The 22,360-nt window shown below is 39.5% G+C and overlaps 1 protein-coding gene across 1 annotated transcript in view; it reads right to left on the reverse strand.

Annotated features, from left to right (window-relative positions):
- Window positions 1-11,838: 11,838 nt before the first annotated feature.
- ppp1r9ba (protein phosphatase 1, regulatory subunit 9Ba) overlaps window positions 11,839-22,360 on the reverse strand; it is a 51,903-nt gene continuing 41,381 nt past the window's right edge. Inside the window, exons 12-15 of the mRNA XM_037791465.1 lie at window positions 22,054-22,185; window positions 20,440-20,537; window positions 20,200-20,296; window positions 11,839-16,776 (exon numbers count right to left, since the gene is read on the reverse strand). Coding sequence (XP_037647393.1) covers window positions 16,723-16,776; window positions 20,200-20,296; window positions 20,440-20,537; window positions 22,054-22,185 — 381 coding nt within the window. The 3' untranslated portion in view covers window positions 11,839-16,722. The remainder of the gene's footprint in view (window positions 16,777-20,199; window positions 20,297-20,439; window positions 20,538-22,053; window positions 22,186-22,360) is intronic.

Genomic DNA, 22,360 nt, shown 5'->3' on the forward strand with positions numbered 1-22,360 from the left:
CTCTCCTGACGGTGAACTGGAGACAGTGAACGCAGCACCGTGGCTGCTACAGTAACTCTCCTGACGGTGAACTGGAGCCAGTGAACGCAGCACCGTGGCTGCTACAGTAACTCTCCTGATGGTGAACTGGAGCCACTGAACGCAGCACCGTGGCTGCTACAGTAACTCTCCTGACGGTGAACTGGAGACAGTGAACGCAGCACCGTGGCTGCTACAGTAACTCTCCTGACGGTGAACTGGAGACAGTGAACGCAGCACCGTGGCTGCTACAGTAACTCTCCTGACGGTGAACTGGAGACAGTGAACGCAGCACCGTGGCTGCTACAGTAACTCGATTTCAGTCCAAAATGGCGACAGCACTACTGCAGCGCCATCTAGCGGCTGTTGTCAAAAAAGCACCAGAGTTTTGTTTCTTTGCTTCTATCCTCTTTGACCTTAGTTTAGAATGTTGGCATGCTTACACTGGATATTTAACAGAAAATAAAGTACAGCTGAAGCTAATAGGAATGTCATTAATCTTGCAGGTTTAATACCAAATCAAAAATCATTAAAATACATAAGCCTATAAAATAAATTACGTTGTTAAAGATTAAACCAGTGGTTGCCAACCTTTACAAAAACTGTAGGGCAGTTGTCACATTTCAGATGTCTGAGTTGTTAGCAGTTCCACCAAAGAAATTTCCTCTGAACTTCTCAGATGGATTCATTTTAAGGTACAATGTGTAGGATTTAGTGGATTCTAGTGGTGAGGTTGCACATTGCAAACAACTATAACTTCTCCCGTGTGCTTAGTGTTTAGGAGAACTACGGGGAATGTCCCTTTCTAAAGCCAGTATTTGGTTTGTCCGTTCTGGGCTACCATAGAAACATGGCGGACCCCGCGAAGATATCAACAGCTTATTCTAAGCTAACGAAAACGCAACAATTCTTATTTTCAGGTAATTTATACACTAAAAAACAACACTTATTAATATTATATTCCACTTCGTCATACTACATCCAATAGATGTAGATAGACTCTAAATACTACACACTATTCCTTTAAAAATAACTGTTCAAGGCCCAATGAGGTAGAATTATCCCACATTTTGCCAAAAAAAGCAGATTAGAGAAAAGTCTTAAAAATCAAATATCAATCACAATGTTTTCTCTTTTCATACGCCGTTAATCATTTCAGACCCGTAGATTGGGAACCATTGCGTTAAAATACCTAACTGCCATTAAAGCAGCAGTGGGTAGAAATGGAGCAAATATGATTTAAAAAAAAGTTATGTTTATAAAACGGTCGCTATATCCTGACAATGTTGCATGAGACAGGTAATCTCAAAAAAAGCATATCCCTCTGTGTCCCGCTCCTAATGGCATCTGCAAGATTTCACAGACCGGAGGAAAACGAGCCGTAAGAGCTGATCTGGAGTCTGCCGTCTCTGATCAGCTGTCAATCACTCACCAACTCTGATCAAACGGTGAAACTAGGCAGCGCTGATCAAATATGAATCAATATTCTGTTACTGTAATGCCTATTTCTCTCCTCACATGTTCTCAGAATCATCTTGTCCAAAACATTCTGCCAGGTTTAAGTGGTGTTCCCTATAGATATAAAACTAGATATAAAACAGTAGATGCGACATTACGTCATAACTAATGGGATAACCGTCTGCCATCTTACTTAGGTAATGTTTGCAATGGCCACCTATGGGCAGCACCTGGTTATCAGCTGTTCAGCTCCCAACTGCTTCACCAAAAGGACCAAAGAGACCAGGGAGGCTGGCATCACTTTCCACATGTCAGTATAGAGTAGATGAGACATTTATTTTTTAGTTATGGGTCAACTTAAGCTACTAAAAGTTAGTGAACTAGCTAACTTTACTGTTAGCTACCAAGCAATGGACCAGTTGAGTTCTAAGTCAAAGTTATTGCTGATTGTTAGCTCAACAGCATTGTTTTAATGTTAGCTATGCTACCTTTGCTCAAAGGTAACGTTTAGTAACGTTAACGTTATAACAGTTATTACCTCCGCCAAGGCCAAAGGCCTAGGAAGGAGGTTATGTTTTCACCGGCGTTGGTTTGTTGGTTTGTTGGTTTGTTTACTGGTTTGTTGGTTCGTTTGTTAGTTTGTTAGTTTGTTGGTTCGTTGGTTAGTTTGTTAGTTTGTTGGTTTGTTTGTTGGTTTGTTTGTTGGTTCATCGGTTCATTGGTTCGTTGGTTCGGTGGTTCGTTGGTTGGTTGGTTGGTTTGTTGGTTTGTTGGTTCGTTGGTTCGTTAGTTTCGTTGGTTTCGTTGGTTCGTTGGTTTTTCCGTTTGGAGGATTACTCCAAAAGTCTGTGATGGATTTGAATGGAATTGTTTGGAGGGGTGGAGTGTGGCACAATGAACAATCCTTTAGATTTTGGTGGCGATCCGGATCATGATCCGGCTTCGGGAATGTTTTTAATAACTCCGCTCAGCTTGTGCATTAACACCACGGGCTTTAGGACATGAGCAGTGTAACTGATGACGTGTTCAAGTGGCGTCACCCTGCCTCTTTACTTCTGCCTGCAGACAGAGAGAGAGCGGGAGGTGGAGCGAGGGGGATACACCTGTAGATTCAGCGTTTTTTCACATTAAACTCGATGAAATTATAGTTGAGTTGGACCTCAGCACACTTGGTGATTGTTGGAAAGAGTAACGACGACGGTTTAGATGAGTCCTATTTTGTTTCTGTCCAGTTTGAACGAAGTGTTTTATGATGCTCCGCTACGTACAGCTGATCTCAACATAAACACAAATACATGTGGATGATGGCGCAAGCTGCACATAGATGGGGGGGGGGGGGCAATCGTAGTCCGGCAGCTTGGCGGAGGTCTGCGCTCTCTGAGTGCCATTCTAGTTAATATTACCCTAACAGCTGATTCCATGCCAATCAAGTGTAAAGTAAACGTGTTAAGAACAAGGAGAATAATATTTCATATTTCTTTTTTTTTTTTTAGCATTTTTTAGGCATTATCATAGTGTATATCAAACTTTACAGATAGTTATACCAAACTCTTTTCCTATTTCAATATACATGTACTGTTCCACAAGTCCAGATTTAACCCATCTACACATTCACACTTCGACATACAGTTGCACACTCACGCGTATACAGCCCACATGCCCATGCATCCAGCCCTCCCACACATGCCTATCTCACACACTATCAAATACACAACTATATACATTAGAACCAAGGGATCTTACATTACATTCTTAGAATTCTCAGCAAGAAGAGGAAAGGAAGAAAAGAGAAAAAAAAAAGGTCAGTGGAGTCATACAAAGTCTGCTCTTATTGGGGTTATAAATTCAATCCATTTATTCCAAATCTGGTAAAATTTGCCCTTTTGGATCCTCAAAGAGTAAGTCAACTTTTCCATTTTAAATATTTCAAAGATTATTCCATACCAATCATCCAAGGTAGGTGGTACTGGATTTAGCCACCTCCTTGTGATAGATTTTTTACTTGCCGCCAAGAGGACCTGCAGCAGCTTTATATCACTCCTCTGTCTCAAAAACAAAACGTGGCCCAGATAAAGGATCTCCAGGTTCAGGGTATCTGAGACTTAAATACAGTGCTTAATGAGTTATGAATACCTTTCCAGTATAAACTCAGTTTGGGGCAGTCCCAGAAAATATGAAAATGATTTGCCTCCATTGAGCCACATTGTCTCCAACACGTCGAGCCTGTGTTCTTGTATTTTTCCTGGTGTGGGGTCTTAAAATATCTTATGTTTTTCCAGCAGTGTTCTCTCCAGTCTGCGGAGTTAGTGGAGGACCATTGAAAACTGCAAATTTCCCCCCAAACCTCCTCAGACAACCCTATTCCTGCTTCTTTTTCCCACTTTTCTTTAATGTACAAAGTGTTTTCATTTTTAACATAAAAGAGAGCATTGTACAACCTAGATATAGATTTGTTTGGTATTGAACTGCAGGCTGATTTCAGGATTTTATAAAACTCAAATTCTGCTGATGATAGGTCTGTAGTTCTGCACTTCTGATTGAAATAGTGCCTGACTTGAAGGTATCTAAAAAAGTCTTTCTGCTCCAGGTTATGTTTGTCCTGCAGAGATTGAAAACTTTGTAGTGTGATTTTGTGTGTAAATGAGAGATATGTTGTCAGTCCTTTCCCTATCCAGGCTTCAAATCTTTTGTCTCCTCTGTTGGGAAGGAACTCTGTATCGTAGGCACACCATCTGAAAAGTTTTAACATATTGTGAATTCTACATGACCTAACCACCTTCTGCCATATTTTTTATGTGAGGTTGATCCAGGGATTTTTTTATCACTTCCAGTTGAGCTGCAAGTCCACTATCGCCAATTGTAGCCTGTAAAGGGAAATTAGGAGACATTCCAAATTCTAATTCCTTCCATTTGGCCTTATACTCCATATTGCACCAATAAAGTAAGGGAGTTAGCTGTGAACTATAGTAGTAGTTTCTCAAACAAGGAAGTGCCATTCCTCCTCTATCTTTTCCAAATTGCAAGATGCTAAATCGGATTCTTGTTTTTTTTCCTTGCCAAATAAATCGAGAAATCCATTTATCCCATTCTCTAAATTGATTACCATTTACCTCAACTGGAAGAGTCCGAAAAACATACAGTAGTCGAGGAAGAATGTTCATCTTGACTGCGCTTATCCTTGAGTTCAGACTTAAAAAGGGATTAAGATTCCATCTATGCATATCCGATTTTATCTTACTAGATAGTGGTTCGTAATTTGCCTGTGATAATTTTGAAAGGTCTTTTGTCAGACCTGTCCTAAATATTTTAATGCTTCAGCTTCCCACTGGAGGTTGTATTTGTTTTGCAAGTTCTTTGAGGCGGTAAAGTGTAAAGTCATAACCTGTGTTTTGGATATGTTGAGCTTATAACCCGACAGTTTCCCGAAATCAGCCAGCAGTGTCATCAATCTTATAAATGTTTCTTCCGGTTCCTCCAAATAAACAAGAACATCATCAGCGAATAGCGCTACCTTCTGTTCAATCCCTGCTACTTTAATGCCTTTAACAGCCTCGTTCTGTCTTATTAAGTGACCCAAGGGTTCTATAAATAACGCAAAGAGGAGAGGGGAAATAGGACAGCCCTGTCTTGTTCCCCTCTCTAAAACAAAAGAATCAGAAAGGTCCCCATTAATCTTTACTCGTGCTGTAGGCTTATCATACAAGTTCTGAATTACTCTTATAAATCTTTCTTGAAAGCCGAATCTTCCCAAAACTTTATATAAAAATACCCATCTAACTGAGTCGAACGTTTTTTCCGCGTCTAATCCCACTATCAATGACTTAGTTTTTTTCTTAGTTATTTGTTCTAGTATATGTAAAGTCCTTCTTATGTTGTCCAAAGTCTGTCGTTGTTGTATGAATCCAGTCTGGTTTTAATGGATAAGGTCAGGTAAGAGGTTTTCAAGTCTGCGGGCTAGGATGGATGTAAAAAGTTTGTAGTCAAAGTTGAGAACACTGACAGGTCGGTAGTTGCCACATTCTTATTTGTCTTTATCCTCCTTGGGAATGACTGAGATAATTGCCTCCCTCCAAGAGGGTGGGATTTCTCCTTTCTGTAAGATCCAGTTAAAAGTTTTAAGTAATAACGGGGATAATTGTGGCTTCAAAGACTTGTACCACTCGGTGGTAAAACCGTCGGAGCCTGGGGACTTTCCGGCCTTTAGCCTAGAGATGGCCATATCCAATTCTTTGGCAGAAATTGATCGTACTAAATTTTCATTTTGTGAGCTTGTAAGATTGGGTAGGTCTTAAGAACTTAGAAAAGTGTCAATATGAGTCTCATTTGAAGCCTGGGGTTGAGAAAATAACTCCCGATAAAATGTTTCAAAGCTCTCTTGAATTTTCTTTATTTTAGTTTCGACAACTCCCGTTTTGGGGTTCTTTATTTTATAAATTGTGTTTTCCACTTGTTGTTTACGTAACTTATATGCTAAAAATGTTGCTGATTTGCCTCCTATTTCATAGTTCTTTTGTTTCAGGAAAACAAACCTTTTCTGGGTTTCCAGAGTGTATATATTGTCAATTTCACTTTGAAGTTTTTTAATTTCCTGTTTCAAATTTAAATTTATTTTATTGCTATCAGCAAATTGTAGTTGCTTTAATTTTACTTGGAGATCAGCCAGTCTTTGCCCTTTAAGTTTCTTCATATATGCAGTGATGGAAATAATTTTCCCTCTCATTACAGCTTTCAATGTATCCCACAGGATTATAGGTGATACTTCCCCAGAGTCATTAAGTTCCAGATATTCTTTGATGTCTCCCTTTAGAGTCTCCGTTATTACTGGATCATTGAGAATATTTGAATTTAGTTTCCATAATGTTTTCCTCATTTCCCTTTCTAAGATTAGAGACAGAAATTGGGTTATGGTCCGACATGTCAATTGTTGCGATATTACAGTCCCTTATCCTATGTCTGTCTATACTAAATGTAAAAAAGTAGTCCAACCTTGAGTAAACTGAATGCGGGAATAAGTAGTGTGTATAGTCTCTAATAGTAGGATGCAGTTCCCTCCACACATCTATGATGCCCAACTCTCTCATCAATGCTGTCACTTTACTGGTCAGAGGTCTATTCTGAATAGCTGTTCCTGACGAATCTAGTGTAGGGTTTAGTCTTAAGTTAAAGTCCCCCCCCGCAGATCACCACACCCTGAGAATTAACCATTAAGTCAAAGATGCGTCTGTAAAATAACCATTCGCTTCCTGGTGGAGCGTAAAAATTCAGCAGTGTTATTTCAGTCCCTTCTATTCTCCCTGTGATCTTGACAAATCTACCGCTTTCATCTTTAGACTCTGATATGTGTTCGTAAGTAAGTGTACTTGATATAAGGATAGCAACTCCTCTCTTGTGACCTGACCTTAATGAAGAAGAGAATACATACTTAAAACCCACCCGACTCAATTTTGCATGTTCGGATTGACTCAGGTGTGTTTCTTGGAGGAAAGCTATTTGTGCATTTTCTTTTTTCAATTTTGATAAAATCTTAGCCCCTTTTAATTGGATTCAAGACCCCATTAACATTAAAAGAAATCATTTTCACCGATCCACCTTGCATTTTGTTATAACAGAAGTAAAATGATTGCTCTTACCTTTCAAACAAATAATAAGCACTCCCTTTTGAACAAGAAAACAAAACCAAAAAACAGAAGCAAAACCAGAAATGTTTTGAACATCAAACAGTTTAACTCTTTTCCAGACTTCCAACATTGGGGTCCTTACACTGACCTGCCTCAACTGTGAGGGATAACCTCTCTTTCCTAGCTGGATAAGAGGGCCCTCTGCTATGATAACAGCCATGGAAAACTCCCTCTCAAATGTCTCGACCATGTCGTTGTAACTTAAATTGTGTCATCTAACAGTTCTTATTTTTGTTATCCACCTTTACCTATGCCACATTACTCTTTTCAGACAGTCTTATTCAGTTTTAAATTAGTCTGTGTTCTCAGTTTGTTCACGTCTGAATACTTGCAGCTTCTCCTTGTAGCCTGTTGCTCCGTTATCCCGAGTGGTGCGCCGCGTCCGCACCGGTTGCCATGACCACCGCTGAATCCTCTCCAGGAGCGACCTCGGTTGTGTCATCACTTTGTACGGCAATCCCCGCTCCGCTAGATCCGCCGTCGCCTCCTCCACTGTGTCGTAGGTCCTGGTCCCGTCCTCGTGGAAAACTCTCAGCCGAGCTGGAAACCGGGTCTGGAATCTGATGTTGTTTTCCTTTAGGACCTTCCGTGCCTCCGCGTATTCCCTCCGTCTCACTAGGACTCCCGGTGCATAGTCATGATCGAGGCTGATTTTATTGTTGTTCCACGTTAAGCCTTTTTTTTGCTAGGCCAGATAAACGCTTCTTCCTTCACTCTGAAGCTGAGGAATCTGACTAACATTGATCTGGGCTGGACGCCAGCGGCCGCGGAGCTAATGCGCGGTGGGCTCTTTCTATCTGCAGGTCCTTCATGTCAGGAATGTCCAGATTCTCTCTGAGCAACTTCTCCACGAAGGCTATCACTGACCTGGGTTCACCTTCAGCTCCTTCGGGTACCCCATATATCCTCACGTTTTCCCTCCTTGAGCGTCCCTCTTGATCCGTTAGCTTCGCCTGGAGCTGCTCCTGTAGTTTTAGCATTTCAGCTAATGCCTCCTCCGCGTTTTGCAGCCTGTCTTCGTTCTCCAGAATCCTTGCTTCAGCTTCATCTAACCTCGAATTGTTTTTTGCAAGTTCTCCTTTAATGTCCTCAAACTGTTTTTTGTTGTCTTGTTTAAAATCCCGGATTTCTCTGAGGATTAGAGTCAGGTTCACGGTCTCCTCATCGCTGTCCTGGCTAGCAGCGGGGTCGCTAGTTCCGTCATGCTGCTCCGGCACCTCGTTTTTATCGGTAGAGTGAGCAGACTTTTTTCCTCTATATCTAGACGCCATCCTATCCCCCTTTCTAAATACAGTCAACATACACCACAACTTCTAATATTTCGACTCTGGGGAAAATTTATTTCGCTTTTGTCGAGAGAACCTTCCTAAGCTGCCATCCCCACGGTGACCGGAACCGGAAGTCAACATTTCATATTTCAAGTCAAATCCAGCAAGCCACATCTAACCCAGAATTAGCCGTTTTGAATCCTGCAGTTAGTCATCATATAAAACATCCCCTGTTGTCAGCTTACCTCCTGCCTTTACATGAGTTCCTTACTGCAGTAAAGCAAATCAATAATAATCCATGTCTTGATGAGGTAAATTAAAGTATTTCAGTTTTGAGATTTGTACTTCAGCAGTTCAGGTCAAGCTTATCATTTTTATTTCTCCGCATTATCATGGTAAAGGTAATGTCCATGACGCTACCTTGTTGAGACAAGTCCATCAGGAGTTCTGCTGAAGGCATTAAACTTTCCAAACAAACCTGACTTTAACAACTAAAACAACTCCTTATTTACAGTTAACTAGAATCTTCAACCTCTCCTCTCAGCATCTAAACAAACCCCATGCCGGTTGACCGGAAATAACGGCAGAACAGGAAGACACTGATTGTAATTGCCCTCCTATAGTACCCATAGTACTGAATGTATTTAGGATAAAAGATATTGCTTCATGTAGTATATTGGCCATCCAGAATACTAAAGACAATTCTTACATATTAAGTTCAGGCAAAATTGAAAAAATAAAATCATTGTCTACAATATAAATGCACAATTATGAGATTATCTTCATGATAGGAAGCATGATTTGTTCTCTTGGAGCTATCAAAATCTAAATTCTACCAAAATCTTTGTTTTTTGGTTAATTTTAGACAGACTCCGTTGTCTTACACTCTTTACTTAGAATTAAAAACAGTATTGGTGTATTGGTAGAAAATACAAAGATTCTAAAAACAATATCAGCCTCTTTCACCATAGGTTACCACCATAGAGTTTCATGGTGCCTTCAAATGAGACTGGTGAGCTCGTGTTTACAACATGGTTAGTCATGCATTATTATTATGTTACCCGCTTGCCAGCTTGCTAAACTGTTAGCCTCTGTGACTTCTAGACGCCGACAGTAACGTTAATATCGCCGTTGCTTAGCAGCGGTGTTCTCACCACTTAATCACTTGAACGTCGAGCATATTGTGTACACGACTTCCCGTGTTGGAAACACAAGCTCATGAGTTTCATGTGAAGGCACCATAGGTTGAGTCCGAAATTCCACACTAACATGCTGGTAGGCTAAAACAGTACCTTAGTATGAAACCAATAGTATGTGAATTGCATACCTTTCCCGGTGAAATATTACAGTATGCAACGCTGGACACTACAGCGGCATAAATATCCCACAATGCAATACAGTAGTGACGACAAAGTTCATAACAGACATTGACGGAGAGCTCTGTAACATCAACAACACTTGGAAGTATAAGATTGCACTGTGCTAGGCGTAATATATATTTTAAATTAACTCAGACTTTGATTCTCACAAACCGTCATTTTGTTCACATGAAGTTGGCACGGGTTACCATGGTTACACGTCTCCAGCCGACAAAGAGGCTCTCAGGAAGTGACGACGCAAATTACTTCTCAGTGCGTCGGAAAAGAAACATACTACAGTTTATTCACATATAGTACACCTGTTGAGTATGTAGTGCATAGTATGTGATTTTGGATGCAACCCTAGTGTTTTATATCTATGGTGTTCCCCTTTAAGTACAATGCAGGACTTGCAATGGAGTATTTTCACATGAATGTATGGTTGGATCACTGTATTACACCTCTTCCTCCTCCACTACTCCAACTATTGGGACAGTTCTAGTGGTAAACACACATCCAAAGTAAGAGAGCAGTAAATTGCTGATTTAAATCCAGTTGTTTCTTGTTCAACATATTTTATGTTTATTTATTAACGCTGACAGACAGGTATTGGTTCAGACAAACTTGGCGGCATCAACTAAAGAACAGAACCAGGCAGAGAAGGAAATCTGTTTCAGACCAGAGACACACTCAAAGGTCAGCTTCTACACTGACAGATTGTCCCACTCACACCGTTTGGCACCGCTCCGTCCATGCTCATTCATCTAGCATACCACATGACACCTCTCCCTAATGTCATCAATGGATATGAAGTTAAGCCAAGAGTTAATATTACTAAAAAGGACTGAAATTGCTCCAAAACGCCATGAAATGCGGGTATAATAGAACAAAGCAGATGGAAAATTCAAAATCTTTTAAAAACGACCATGTTTCCTGCAGTGCTTTTGTTTGCATTTTTACACCTTTTTCCAGTTTTTTAAAAGATGCTGTGCGACACATGTCAGCACAAGCTTATACTCAATCTGCATAACAGGTATCTGTTCTACTAGTTCTGTCTGGAGTGTTTAAAGATTGGTTACCAATGGTTACAGGACAGAATCTGCCAGTTGTCAAGGTCAAACTACACCTACAACAAAGTAGAATGGTCCGTTTACATTCGGTGTTACTCACCAAAATGCACTGTGAGGTCTGACAAACGTATTGAATGCATCAAACTTTGGTGACAGGTGTGCTCTCCCCACTCTACTACCATTATCCTTAACCCTTAAGCAAGGCACTAAACCCTCTCACCTCCAGCAGAGCTTTTCAGAGGCCACCGGTGGGAAAATGTGAAGCAAAAAGGAAAGAGCTGAGTTTGGTTACTATTTCAAATCTGAGGAGTATGTGTCGTGGAGAAAGGCATCAATCTGTCTACAATCTGTAACAACTTCCAACATGGCAGTTTGTCTTTACTGTACTCACTGGCAAACACGCTTTAAACACTTATTTTGTTTTTTAAATGCAGGCATGAGTGTATGGAGGCCTCAAGCTGCCATTATAAGAAATAAAGAAATGACCCAATAAATACATTTGAAAATAAATATGCACAGAAAAAGAAAAAAATATAAATAAAATGTATTTATTTATTTAACAATTTTTTTTTTTTTTTACTTATTTTTGGATTCATTTATTTCCATATTTCATTATTTCCCAATTTATTCTTTTCTGTTTACTTTTATTTCTATTTCCCTATTTATTTATAGGTTAATGAAGAGGCGTGTCTTGATGGTGTCACTTAACTGCCATTGGTTAATATATTTGAGAGTTCACAGATCAATTGTACTTGTCTCGCCCCCCTCATTAACCTATGGGTGAAGAAATACAGAGAAAAATAAATAGAGAAATTAATAAATACGGGAAAAAATTAAAAACAGAAAAAATAAATTGGAAAATAATAAAATAGAATACAAAAATATGAAATGTGTCCAATAAATAAATATATAAATGACATTTATTTTTCTAATTCTGAGCATATTTATTTATTTAAAAATGAACCTGCACATTTATTTGATACATTTCTTTCTTTGTTATTTCATTTATTTATTTATTTATTGATTCATGTATTTATTAATCATAATGGCAGCTTTAGTCCTCCATATTAGTGATGGGCAGACATGATGGGTAACACATATGATAGTCAGCTACAGCTAGCACACATCAGAAGGCTTTGTGAAGGCAAAAGCAGCATGTTAACCAATAAGAACAAGTCATAACAAGGCAAAGTGATCACTTAATGTGTCTAGATTTTCAACCCAAAGTGACCCAGGACTTGATTTGGTGATAGAACAACAACTGTACAGCTCACATTGGTTTGACATAGAGATGAAACTGTAATAAAAAATACTTAAGAAGTAAAAATACCCAAGTGAGTTGCTTATGGCTGATTCCTCTAGAAATGCTCTCGAAGCCCCTTGTTCCTGTCCGATAGGACTACAATGTAAATATACTGCATGTTTTGAACAAATACTTGGTGTCTTTAAAAAAAAGATTCAATCTTACATGAAAACATCAACCTTACTGCTCCCCCTTGTCTAACTCAAACATCATATCTAATCAATCCATCATTCAAACTGTTGTATCCAGGAAGAGAAGAGCAGCACAACTTTACAAACAGAAAAAATCACCTTTGTCACTTGGTTTCTCATATTCCTGTTTGTGACTAAATAATTCCCCAATAGTTGTTGAGTTAAGCACTACACAAGCTTTGCTCCCATGAGTCACTGAAAATCAAACACTGATTGTTTCCTGTAGGTCAGAGGTGAAGGTCGGGAGCTGGTACAGATTCAGACGCTAGTATACAGGAACCGATTGGTCAGCACAAAACAATACCTTATTTTAAAAAGTCATGTCTGTACAACACAAAACCAGAAGTAGCTGGTCTTCTCTGCTTCTCTGACATGCTGCTATGAACAAAATAGACATTTGAATGCTCGGAAGTGCAACATTAGATTTTGTGACAAGCAGAAAAACTTTCACAAATATTACCCACATATTTGTGAAAGATTGTCTGTGTGATGACAAACAAAGAAAAGATTTGAAAATATTTTATAATATTAGCAAGTCTACAGCCACGCCAGTGGCTCTATTAAGGAGGTGCTTTGAGGTCAATGCTAATGTTAACATGCTCACAGTGCCAATGTTAACATGCTGGTATAATGTTTACCATGTTCACCATCTTAGTTCAGTGTGTTAGCATGCTAACATTTGCTAATTAGCACTAAATACCATGATGGGAATGTTTTGCTTGTAAACCAAAGTATTTGACCAGAAGATGGTGCTAAAGGAAAAGACAAGGGATCACTGAAGTAATTACAATTCATCCTAGGGTCCATCCTCCAGGAACTATGAAAACGTTTGGTTTGCATTCATTCTTGAGAAGTGCTTAAATAGCCTAATCAAGTTCTTATCTGATTCAGTGTTTTCAATTAATGCAACCTAATCAGAGCTTGCCAGCAAGCTGTAATATCTCGATAAAGACATACACAAACTCATAATAATCACCATTAGAGCAGCAAAATACACTATTTGCCCGTTCAAAACTTTGTATAAATTACTTGTGAACACTGTCTTACTCAGCACCATTTTGCCATCCACATGCAAATATGAACCTCATATTTGGAATATCAAACAGTCATCATCAACTACTGGATAATAGTCAAATCAGAATAGTTAAATATATAATCATATTGTATAAACAAATGTCTTAATTTGTTATTTCCACAGACAAATTAAGACAATTCTGCATTAGACAATTTGAAAACTCTTAAGGACAATCTACAGTGAATGACTCAGATTCCCATCTCTGGTGGAATATATTTTACAGATCTGACCCAAAGAACACGTATTATTTGACAAGCAATACCATTTCTGTGGTTGCTCCGAGTGTTTGCAACTTATCCGATTTATCTGACCAAAGAAGAAACTTTGTTTAAAGAAAAAACCAACAATAAAACAATTTTGATGCAGCTGAACCTGAACCTCCAGTGGTTCTTGAGTTCCCGAAAAAAAAAGAAAAAGTTCTCACCTTTAACAACCACAGCAACACTTTTGTATTCGTCCCATATTTGGACAATCTCAGGTATGTATCACTAATTGAAGATAATTTCCTAAAGTCGTAATACTGGCACGGGGACCTTCTACTCTTCGCCTAACACGAGAGATGTGGAGTGTGTTTACATGCACACACTTTTCTGAATAACACTGTAGCTCATATCCATGTGAAGGTCCAGTTACACAAACATTTCTCTGAGGCAAAACTAGATATAGCATAACAACATAGCATAACGTCATTAGCTGATTAGAAAAGACAACACTGATCGAAATATCTATAAAAGATAGAATTGGCAACGACTTAGTAGGCTACATTAGCAGATATGGATAGTTACAGGATAGCTAACAAGCTAACTTAGATAACTAGCTATTAGAGTCTGTGTGATACTGACAGGCTAATATGGAAGCAAAAAAAGTCCATAATAATTATAATAATGAATTTTATAAGCAGCTGAATAGATCATTTTGAAATGTAAATATGACTGAATGTATAGCACCAAAATATTATATAGGTATGAAACATCTGCATAAAAAAAATTCACAAAACTCGGCTAAAATTATAATTGAAAATTCAAGTCAGTTTTAAAAATGTGGTTGTTTTAAAGAAGATTGGTTACATAGAGTCTGAATGAATGAATCAGACCTCTGGCCTATCAGGTTACGGCCTTTCAGTCGAATGATCCAAGACAGAAACATTCAGATAAGGACTGGAAACCTCGGAAAATGGAATTTAGTTTTAAATTTGTGAACCAAACTTTTTCCTTCCTTTCTTTTTTTTTTTTTTTTTAAAATTGCACCACTTGAATTTAAATTTAAAGACCACATAAATTCCAGACAGATGGATTTCAGAGTAAAAAAAAACAACAACAAAAAAACAGTGCTATAGTTGTATTTACATTTCATAATTAGGTAATCAGTTGCTTCTAAAAAAATCTATATCTATCTAATAATCTAATTATTATGGCCTTTCTTTGCTTCCATACAATAATCTAATTATTATGGCCTTTCTTTGCTTCCGTAGAAGCCGATATTATCGGTCGATTTTAGCTGATAACTAAGAGGAAATGCTTCAGAAATGAAAAAAATATGTTTGAGGTAATTTGGAAACAGTGTTACCATTAAATATGTGTTTGTATTTATGTGCTTGTCCACCAGAGAGCACTGAAAAGGTTATTTTTCTACTGTAAAATGTTCAGTACATATCTTGGTCAATATTCTGTAATAACCAAATTTAAGCATCCTTAATAGAAATACATTTTAGTTATGTATTTGTATAAAATCATACAATTATATACATTATGTGTAAAAAAGAATAGTGTCTACTATATTGTTAACAGATTTGTAAAACTGTTTTGGGGAATTTTTGGCACTCTGGCTACACCCACGGACATTTACCTCAACCAAAGAGATTATTAGAGCTGTTTTGCCTCCGTAAAATGTTTGAACTGACACTACTGTAGAAAGTGCACCTCAGGAGATCCTGTTGTACATATCTGCTGTTAACTGAATATTCTCAGTTTCCCATGTAGCCTGGGCTCATGAAACTATGCAGTGAGTGGAAGCTGTACACAAAACAGCCTCAGAAAACGAGTATATTCAAACTAGCATATTCAGTTCTTTTGTGATCCTGGATAAGAGTCGATTTCTGAAAACCTTGCACCAACTCAAGAATTTAGTACGACTATCCTGAATAACAGGATGCTGGTGTGCATGTAAACCCACAGATACTGTAGTAAACACCAACGAATATACACCATTAGAAGCTCTAGAAGCACACATTAGACTATTCACACCCTGTTTGCCATTGATGTTAATAGAAAAGAGATGAACCATTTCGTTGTCTCATTGCACCGCCTTACTCTCGGATATCGGACCCACTTAATTGCTTAAGCCATTTAAACACTTTTAAATACATGTATAGAATATATACAAACAGTATGCCACCACAGTTCAGACCTGAAAAGCTCTACCTGATTCCTTCCATCGCTTGCAGAGAGTTAGGCTAGAAAAGAGAAACCAAAGGCTAGGGTGGGCGTTCTGCTGTTCACAATTTTTGTCACGAATCAGAAATGTGTCGGCCATCTCGTTTTGTAGTTTTTATTACTTAACTATCAGCAGGTGGTGGTGGCTATTTCCTTTCAAAGTGTTGTTGTTGTTGTTCCGCTTCAGAATTTGTCTTTTAAAACAGCGGTGGCCATTTCTCCGTGTAGTTCTGGATTCCACTGATCAATGCCATGCGACAGAATCCATAATCCATAAGAATCAAGTCCGGTCCCAAACATAAAAAGGAATGGTTCGGCAACCACCTAGTTCAAAGTAGTATAACAACAATCAAATGACCTTTGTCCTTTTTTGTTGGGTTTTATTCTGCATGTGTGTCACTCTATAAAGCACTTTGTGACGAGCCTGTTCAATAAAAGCGCTTCTTTAAAATAAATCTGAATCGGGTAAGATACCGTTACTGAAGAGAGGAGAAGCAGATCATCCATAAATAAAGCACATGTTGTTGAATGTGGTTTCCATGTTGATTGCCAAGCCGGTTGCCGGGAAGACACACAAGGAGGATTGTGGGTATTACAGAGGGTGCATTCTGGGATTGGTTATTGACTGACAGAGCTCTAAGCCGCTGGCAGATGTCAGATGAGAGGTTGCTTTGTTCCTCTTTGAATGTCGCCCTCCCCGTCCTCTCTTTTCATCCCTGTTATTCGTCCCCCCCCCTCAACCTCCCTCTCCCCCCTCCACTACCTGTCCGTGCAGTAAATGGTTGATTGAAATAAAATACAGCCCGGGTCAGAATGAAGGCAGAGCTCCTCCTCTTCCAGTCACAGACAGGAGGTAGGACGTAGCAGCAGTCTAGGAGGGGTTGGGGGTCTTCAGGGCATCCACTTTGGTCTCCAAGTCTGTAATCTGTGAAAACAACAACACAGGCTGCTACTGCTTCATTTCAGCTGGTTTTACTCTCTGCTCTGTGTGTTTGATGATTCTGTTTCCTGCCGTGTGTTTAATTTCTATTTAAACCGCAACTGGTGTGCTGTCTTGGCCCAGGTCTCCCTCTGAAATGAGATTCTATCTCAAGGGATTTTCTGGTTAAATAAAGAATTAAGGTTCTCTATACGATTTCCAGAGCATTAATATAATATTAATATAGCAGAAAACAACTCTTGTCTATGTAAAGATATTAGAGGAGTAATGTCTACCTGAGCCAGTGTTCATTCCCCCCTTTGGAGAAAGAACATTTTTAACTTGTGTATTGCAATAACAACCAGATCATGAACATTCTTTTCCCCTTTCTTCCATCACTATTTTAGTAAGAAGTGCAAATAAAAAACGGAACTTCCACTTTTCAACTTCATCAAACCACCTTTGGTGACTTTTACAAAGCTTTGTTCCTGCTGACGGTATTCACAGAGTTTTCTCTCTTTTTTCCACTTTCACAGAGTTAAATCTTTTAACCAACATCCGTCCTGATCAGAACTTCCAAATATTCATTCATTTTTACAATTTTAACCCTTTAAATGCCAGATTGTTCACATAATGCCCCTGTTGTTTTATTAACGAAAACTACACAAAAATAAGTTATTTTCTGTATACTAAATGCTAGGGCTTTTTTTCATGATTAGCAACAACATTAACATTGATTTTGATGCATTTTTATTTTTTGTGCAGTGTCAGATTTTTAAAAACTCCCACTTGTTTCCTTAGAGGACAAAATGTCCCCTTCCTTAAACTGATATAAAAATATTAATGATATTTTCTACTTTCACAGAGTTATATCTTTCAACCTACATCAGTCCTGATCAGAACTAACAAATATCCATTCATTTTCAGAATTTGAACCCTTTAAATGCCAGTTTGTTTCCATAATGCAGAGTTTCCTCTGAAGGAACTCGAGTGGCTTATTGACGTGACGTGACTGGGATGGAATGTTTCTAATTGTCCTCTTCATTTGTTGAATCTCATACGGTCAGCTGCCAGAGTTTACAGATATAAAATACACACTGGCCTCTCATCATCTCCCATCGCATTCACTTTGAACCCAACAGCAAGATAAAGTTCGGTCACATTTTCTGGTTGATTACGGTCAGCTGAGCACGTTGTCTTGTTCGTCTCGGAAGCATCGCCTGTTTTTCTTTTCGTCCCTGTCAAATATACTGGAAAAACAAAGTTTGGAAACTTGTGTTTGGTGGATTATTTCTCTGTTGTTACAATGCTAATGGTCATTGTATTTTACATCGTTGGAAAGCCTGTTTATTTACCTTCACAATGATGTCAAACTTGTAAGGATCATGCATTTGTGGGATGAGCAGCACAGCTGATTATGTGGGGAGCGCCCAAGAAAAATTTGCCAAAATGCTCTGCCAATGGTAAACAGTGTATTGTCATAAGGCTACCAGAAAGCCTGCAATGACTGCCCTTCACCGTCAGGCCCGTTTATGCTGGTGTCGACAACACAGACAATGGAACCTGAACATGTGGGGGAATGTCATGTTCAGTGATGAGTCCATGTTCTGTCTGCCAAAGTCTGATGGCAGGGTCAAAGTATGGAGACGACGCGGAGAACGCTATGCTGATTGTTGCACCGATGGAGTAACAGCTTTTAGTGGGGGCAGTGTCATGGTGTGGGGGGGCGGCATCTCCCTCACTGGTAAAACAAGGCTTGTCATCATTGAAGGCCATCTCAATGCAGTGAGATATCGGGATGAGATTCTGCAACCAGTGGCGATCCCATATCTCCACAATCTGGGACCTAACTTCATCCTCCAAGATGACAACGCTCGCCCCCACAGAGCCAGTGTTATCACAGACTACCTCCACAATGTGGGAGTAGAGAGAATGGAACGGCCTGCCAAGAGTCCAGACCTCAACCCAATTCAACACTTGTGGGATCAGCTTGGGCGTGCTGTACGTGTTAGAGTGACCAACACAACCACGCTGGCTGACCTGCAACGAATCCTGGTTGAGGAATGGAACGCCATCCGACAGCAACGTGTGACCAGGTTGGTGACCAGCATGAGGAGGAGGTGCCAGGCTGTTGTGGCTGCGTATGGATCTTCCACCGCTACTGAGGCTCCTGACGGTGTATTAAATGAATAAAGTGTAAATAGCCAATATGTCTTGTTTGTTCCTTGTTACTGATAGAGAGTTCAATCATCCAATCCACCAAACAACTCAAAACAAGAGTCAATACCAACAGGAGAATACACTGTTTACCATTGACGGAGCATTTTGGCAAATTTTTCTTGGGCGCTACCCACAAAATCAGCTGTGCTGCTCATCCCACAAATGCATGATCCTTACAAGTTGGACATAATTTCGAAGGTAAATAAACAGGCTTTCCAACGATGTAAAATACAATGCCAATTAGCATTGTAACAACAGAGAAATAATCCATCAAACACAAGTTTCCAAACTTTGTTTTTCCAGTTTATCTGCCATTTTCTGTGTGAATGAAACACGGTGGAGCATAAAACATGGTTGGCTTACTGTACCATCGTGAAAAAGATTGAAACGTCATAACATTAGTTCCTCATCAAACTTTTCCCCTGTTAACTCACGCCCCACCGGTCACGTCTCTGCACCCCACTAGGGGGATGCGGTCACGTCTCTGCAACCCACTAGGGGGATGCGCCACTGACTAAGAAAAAGGTTGCTCTCCCTCTGTGTGTGTGTGTGTGTGTTGTAATCAGAGCTTCTCTGTGCTTTATTTACATAGCTGGGCCAGCCACACATGCCTTTTAGTGCATGTAAGCGCGCCCCATGGCTAGCTCACGGCCGCCGCTCTGCACTCGCTCCTACAGAGGTTACAGCTGATAGTGCCGTCCCGACCGACTGCGTCGTCGCTGAAGCGTAGCGCCCCCCCCTTCGATTCCCCCTCAGTTAAACACTTTTATCTCCGTCAGCACTGTTGCCGTTGTTTTTGTTGTTAGCACCGTTGGCTGCGAGTCGCCCGCTCAACCGTTGTTGAGAGCCGTGCGGAGGCGATAGAAATGCATCTTGCATTTAGCACCTTTAAATAAATAAAAAAAAGAAGCTTTTTTTTTGCAGTATCCCTGAGGCCCATTTCTTCAACATGATCCAACAAACTTGCATGTTCATCCATATCAAAGGCTGAAATAAGATCAAGTAGAATTCAAATTGAACAATCATTATTTCCTTAGCTGGAAATAATGGCTCATTGGTTACTTTAATATCCTGTTAGGATAAGCATCGGGTTTTTCTTGTAAAAATGACAATATAATCAGATTAAAAAGGAAAACGAGGCAGACGTAGTGTTTTCTGAGGGAAGAGCTGACACACAACCCTGGTGGTTAAAGGGACTATTTTACTAACTTGCTCCTGCAGGTTGTCCGCCTCTTCTTTGTGTGTTGCCTCACTCTCTTCTTGTGCCCGACGCTGAGCCGTCTCCTTCTTCAGGTACTCGATCTCCCTACAACACACACACACACACACACACACACACACACACACACACACACACACACACACACACACACACACATATTAAAGCTTTGGTGTGTTTTCCTCCTCCTCTCTAACCTTTAATGCATCTCTCCTTCCTTCCTTCCTTACTTCTGCTGGTACTCTTTAATCAGTCTCTTGGCTTTGCTGTATTTCCTCTCTAGGGTTTGGTACTGAGCCTGGGTTTCCTTCAGGTGTTCATCCACTGCCTGAAAACACACAAACACCCCCCCGTCAGTAAATAAAAAAATAATAAAGAAATTGTGGGAGATTATAAACCCATTAGTCAATTGAGCTGTTAACTCTTGTGCATCCCTTTAAAAAAGTCGCTCTGATGTCCTTAGAGGACAAAAATGCCTGTCAAAAAACTGCCATAATAATATTAATATTCTCCACTTTCACTGAATCTTTGAACCAACATCAGTCCTGATCATAACTACCAAATATCCATTCATTTTAAGAATTGTAACCCTTTAAATGCCAGATTGTACACATAATGCCACTAGTGTTTTATGGAAAAAGCAAAACAAATTTAAGTATTTTCTGTATACTCAATTCTAGGGGGAATTTTTATCTTCACTTTTCCACAGTCTGGGACGTGTCAATGATTACACATAACATTGATTTTGATGCATTGCATCAAACACTGCAGGGCCTCATAATATAGCAGCACTGCCCCCTAGAGGAAACCAGGGAAGTAGCATGTATTTGTTCCATAGGACAAACATGAGACAATGGCTCAATCTGGTGGAAAATAGTAAAAACTACAATTTTGGAGCGAAATTTAATAGAATTAGGGCTGTCGAAGTTAACATGATAATAATGCGTTCATGTAAATTCGTTTTAACGCCACTAATTTCTTTAACGCATTAACGCAAGGGAGGCTAAAAGGAGGTGTGCTAAATTTTGGCAAGGAAAAACTGTCATGTCCATTTTCAAAGGGGTCCCTTGACCTCTGACCTCCAGATCAGTGAATGTAAATGGGTTCTATGGGTACCCACGAGTCTCCCCTTTACAGACATGCCCACTTTATGATAATCACATGCAGTTTGGGGCAAGTCTTAGTCAAGTCAGCACACTGACACACTGACAGCTGTTGTTGCTTGTTGGGCTGCAGTTTGCCATGTTATGATTGGAGCATATTGTTTTATGCTAAATGCAGTACCTGTGAGGGTTTCTGGACAATATCTGTCATTGTTTTGTGTTATTAATTGATTTACAATAATAATAAAGCAGCATATTTGTCCACTCCCATGTTGATAAGACTATTAAATACTTGACAAATCTCCCTTTAAGGTACATTTTGAACAGATAAAAAATGTGTGATTAATCGCGATTAACTATTTGAATGGATTGACAGCACGAAATAGAATGCATGATTTTATACTGTAATGGCCATGGGATAAAAACCGTGGGTTTAATGGGTTTCAATGGGGACATTTTTGTCCTTAAGGGTCTGAATGTCTGTATTTTGGCTACATAGTTTATTATAAACTTATTATAGGAGCTGAAGTTGAACTTACAAAATTTGAGGTAAAAAACTCATACTCATGCCAAAATGTATGCCATATACATTAATACAGCCAAAATGATCAGAAAATGAAATATTAAAAGCCAAAAATGTCCTAGTGATGCACAAGAGTTAAATGATGAGAAACAATACCTGATCCATTCATGACTGACAGTTGCCTTCTTGTTTCTTGTGTTTATTCTCTCATAAATTACCTTACACAGGGACTGCGCCTCCATCCAGTAGCCCTCCAGCTTCTCCATCCTCTCTTTACTGTCCCGGATGTTTTGCTCCAACTGAGCGCGCTCCATCCGCCAACGCAACTTATCCTGCTCCGCATGAGCCAGCTGGAGGTAAGGGGTGGGGATGTGGGAGGAGGAGGAGGAGGTGGCGGTGTGTGGGAGGCAGAGCCAGCGTTAAGTCATCATTCAGCCAGCAAAGGAAGTGATGTTGTGCTAGTGTACATTCTCCTCGGCAGTGTAACCTTGATATTGCTGTGTATTTCATTTTCTACATGTTAAG

The sequence above is a fragment of the Sebastes umbrosus genome, chromosome 14 (genome assembly GCF_015220745.1).
Source record: "Sebastes umbrosus isolate fSebUmb1 chromosome 14, fSebUmb1.pri, whole genome shotgun sequence".
In the NCBI taxonomy this organism is placed as follows: domain Eukaryota; kingdom Metazoa; phylum Chordata; class Actinopteri; order Perciformes; family Sebastidae; genus Sebastes; species Sebastes umbrosus.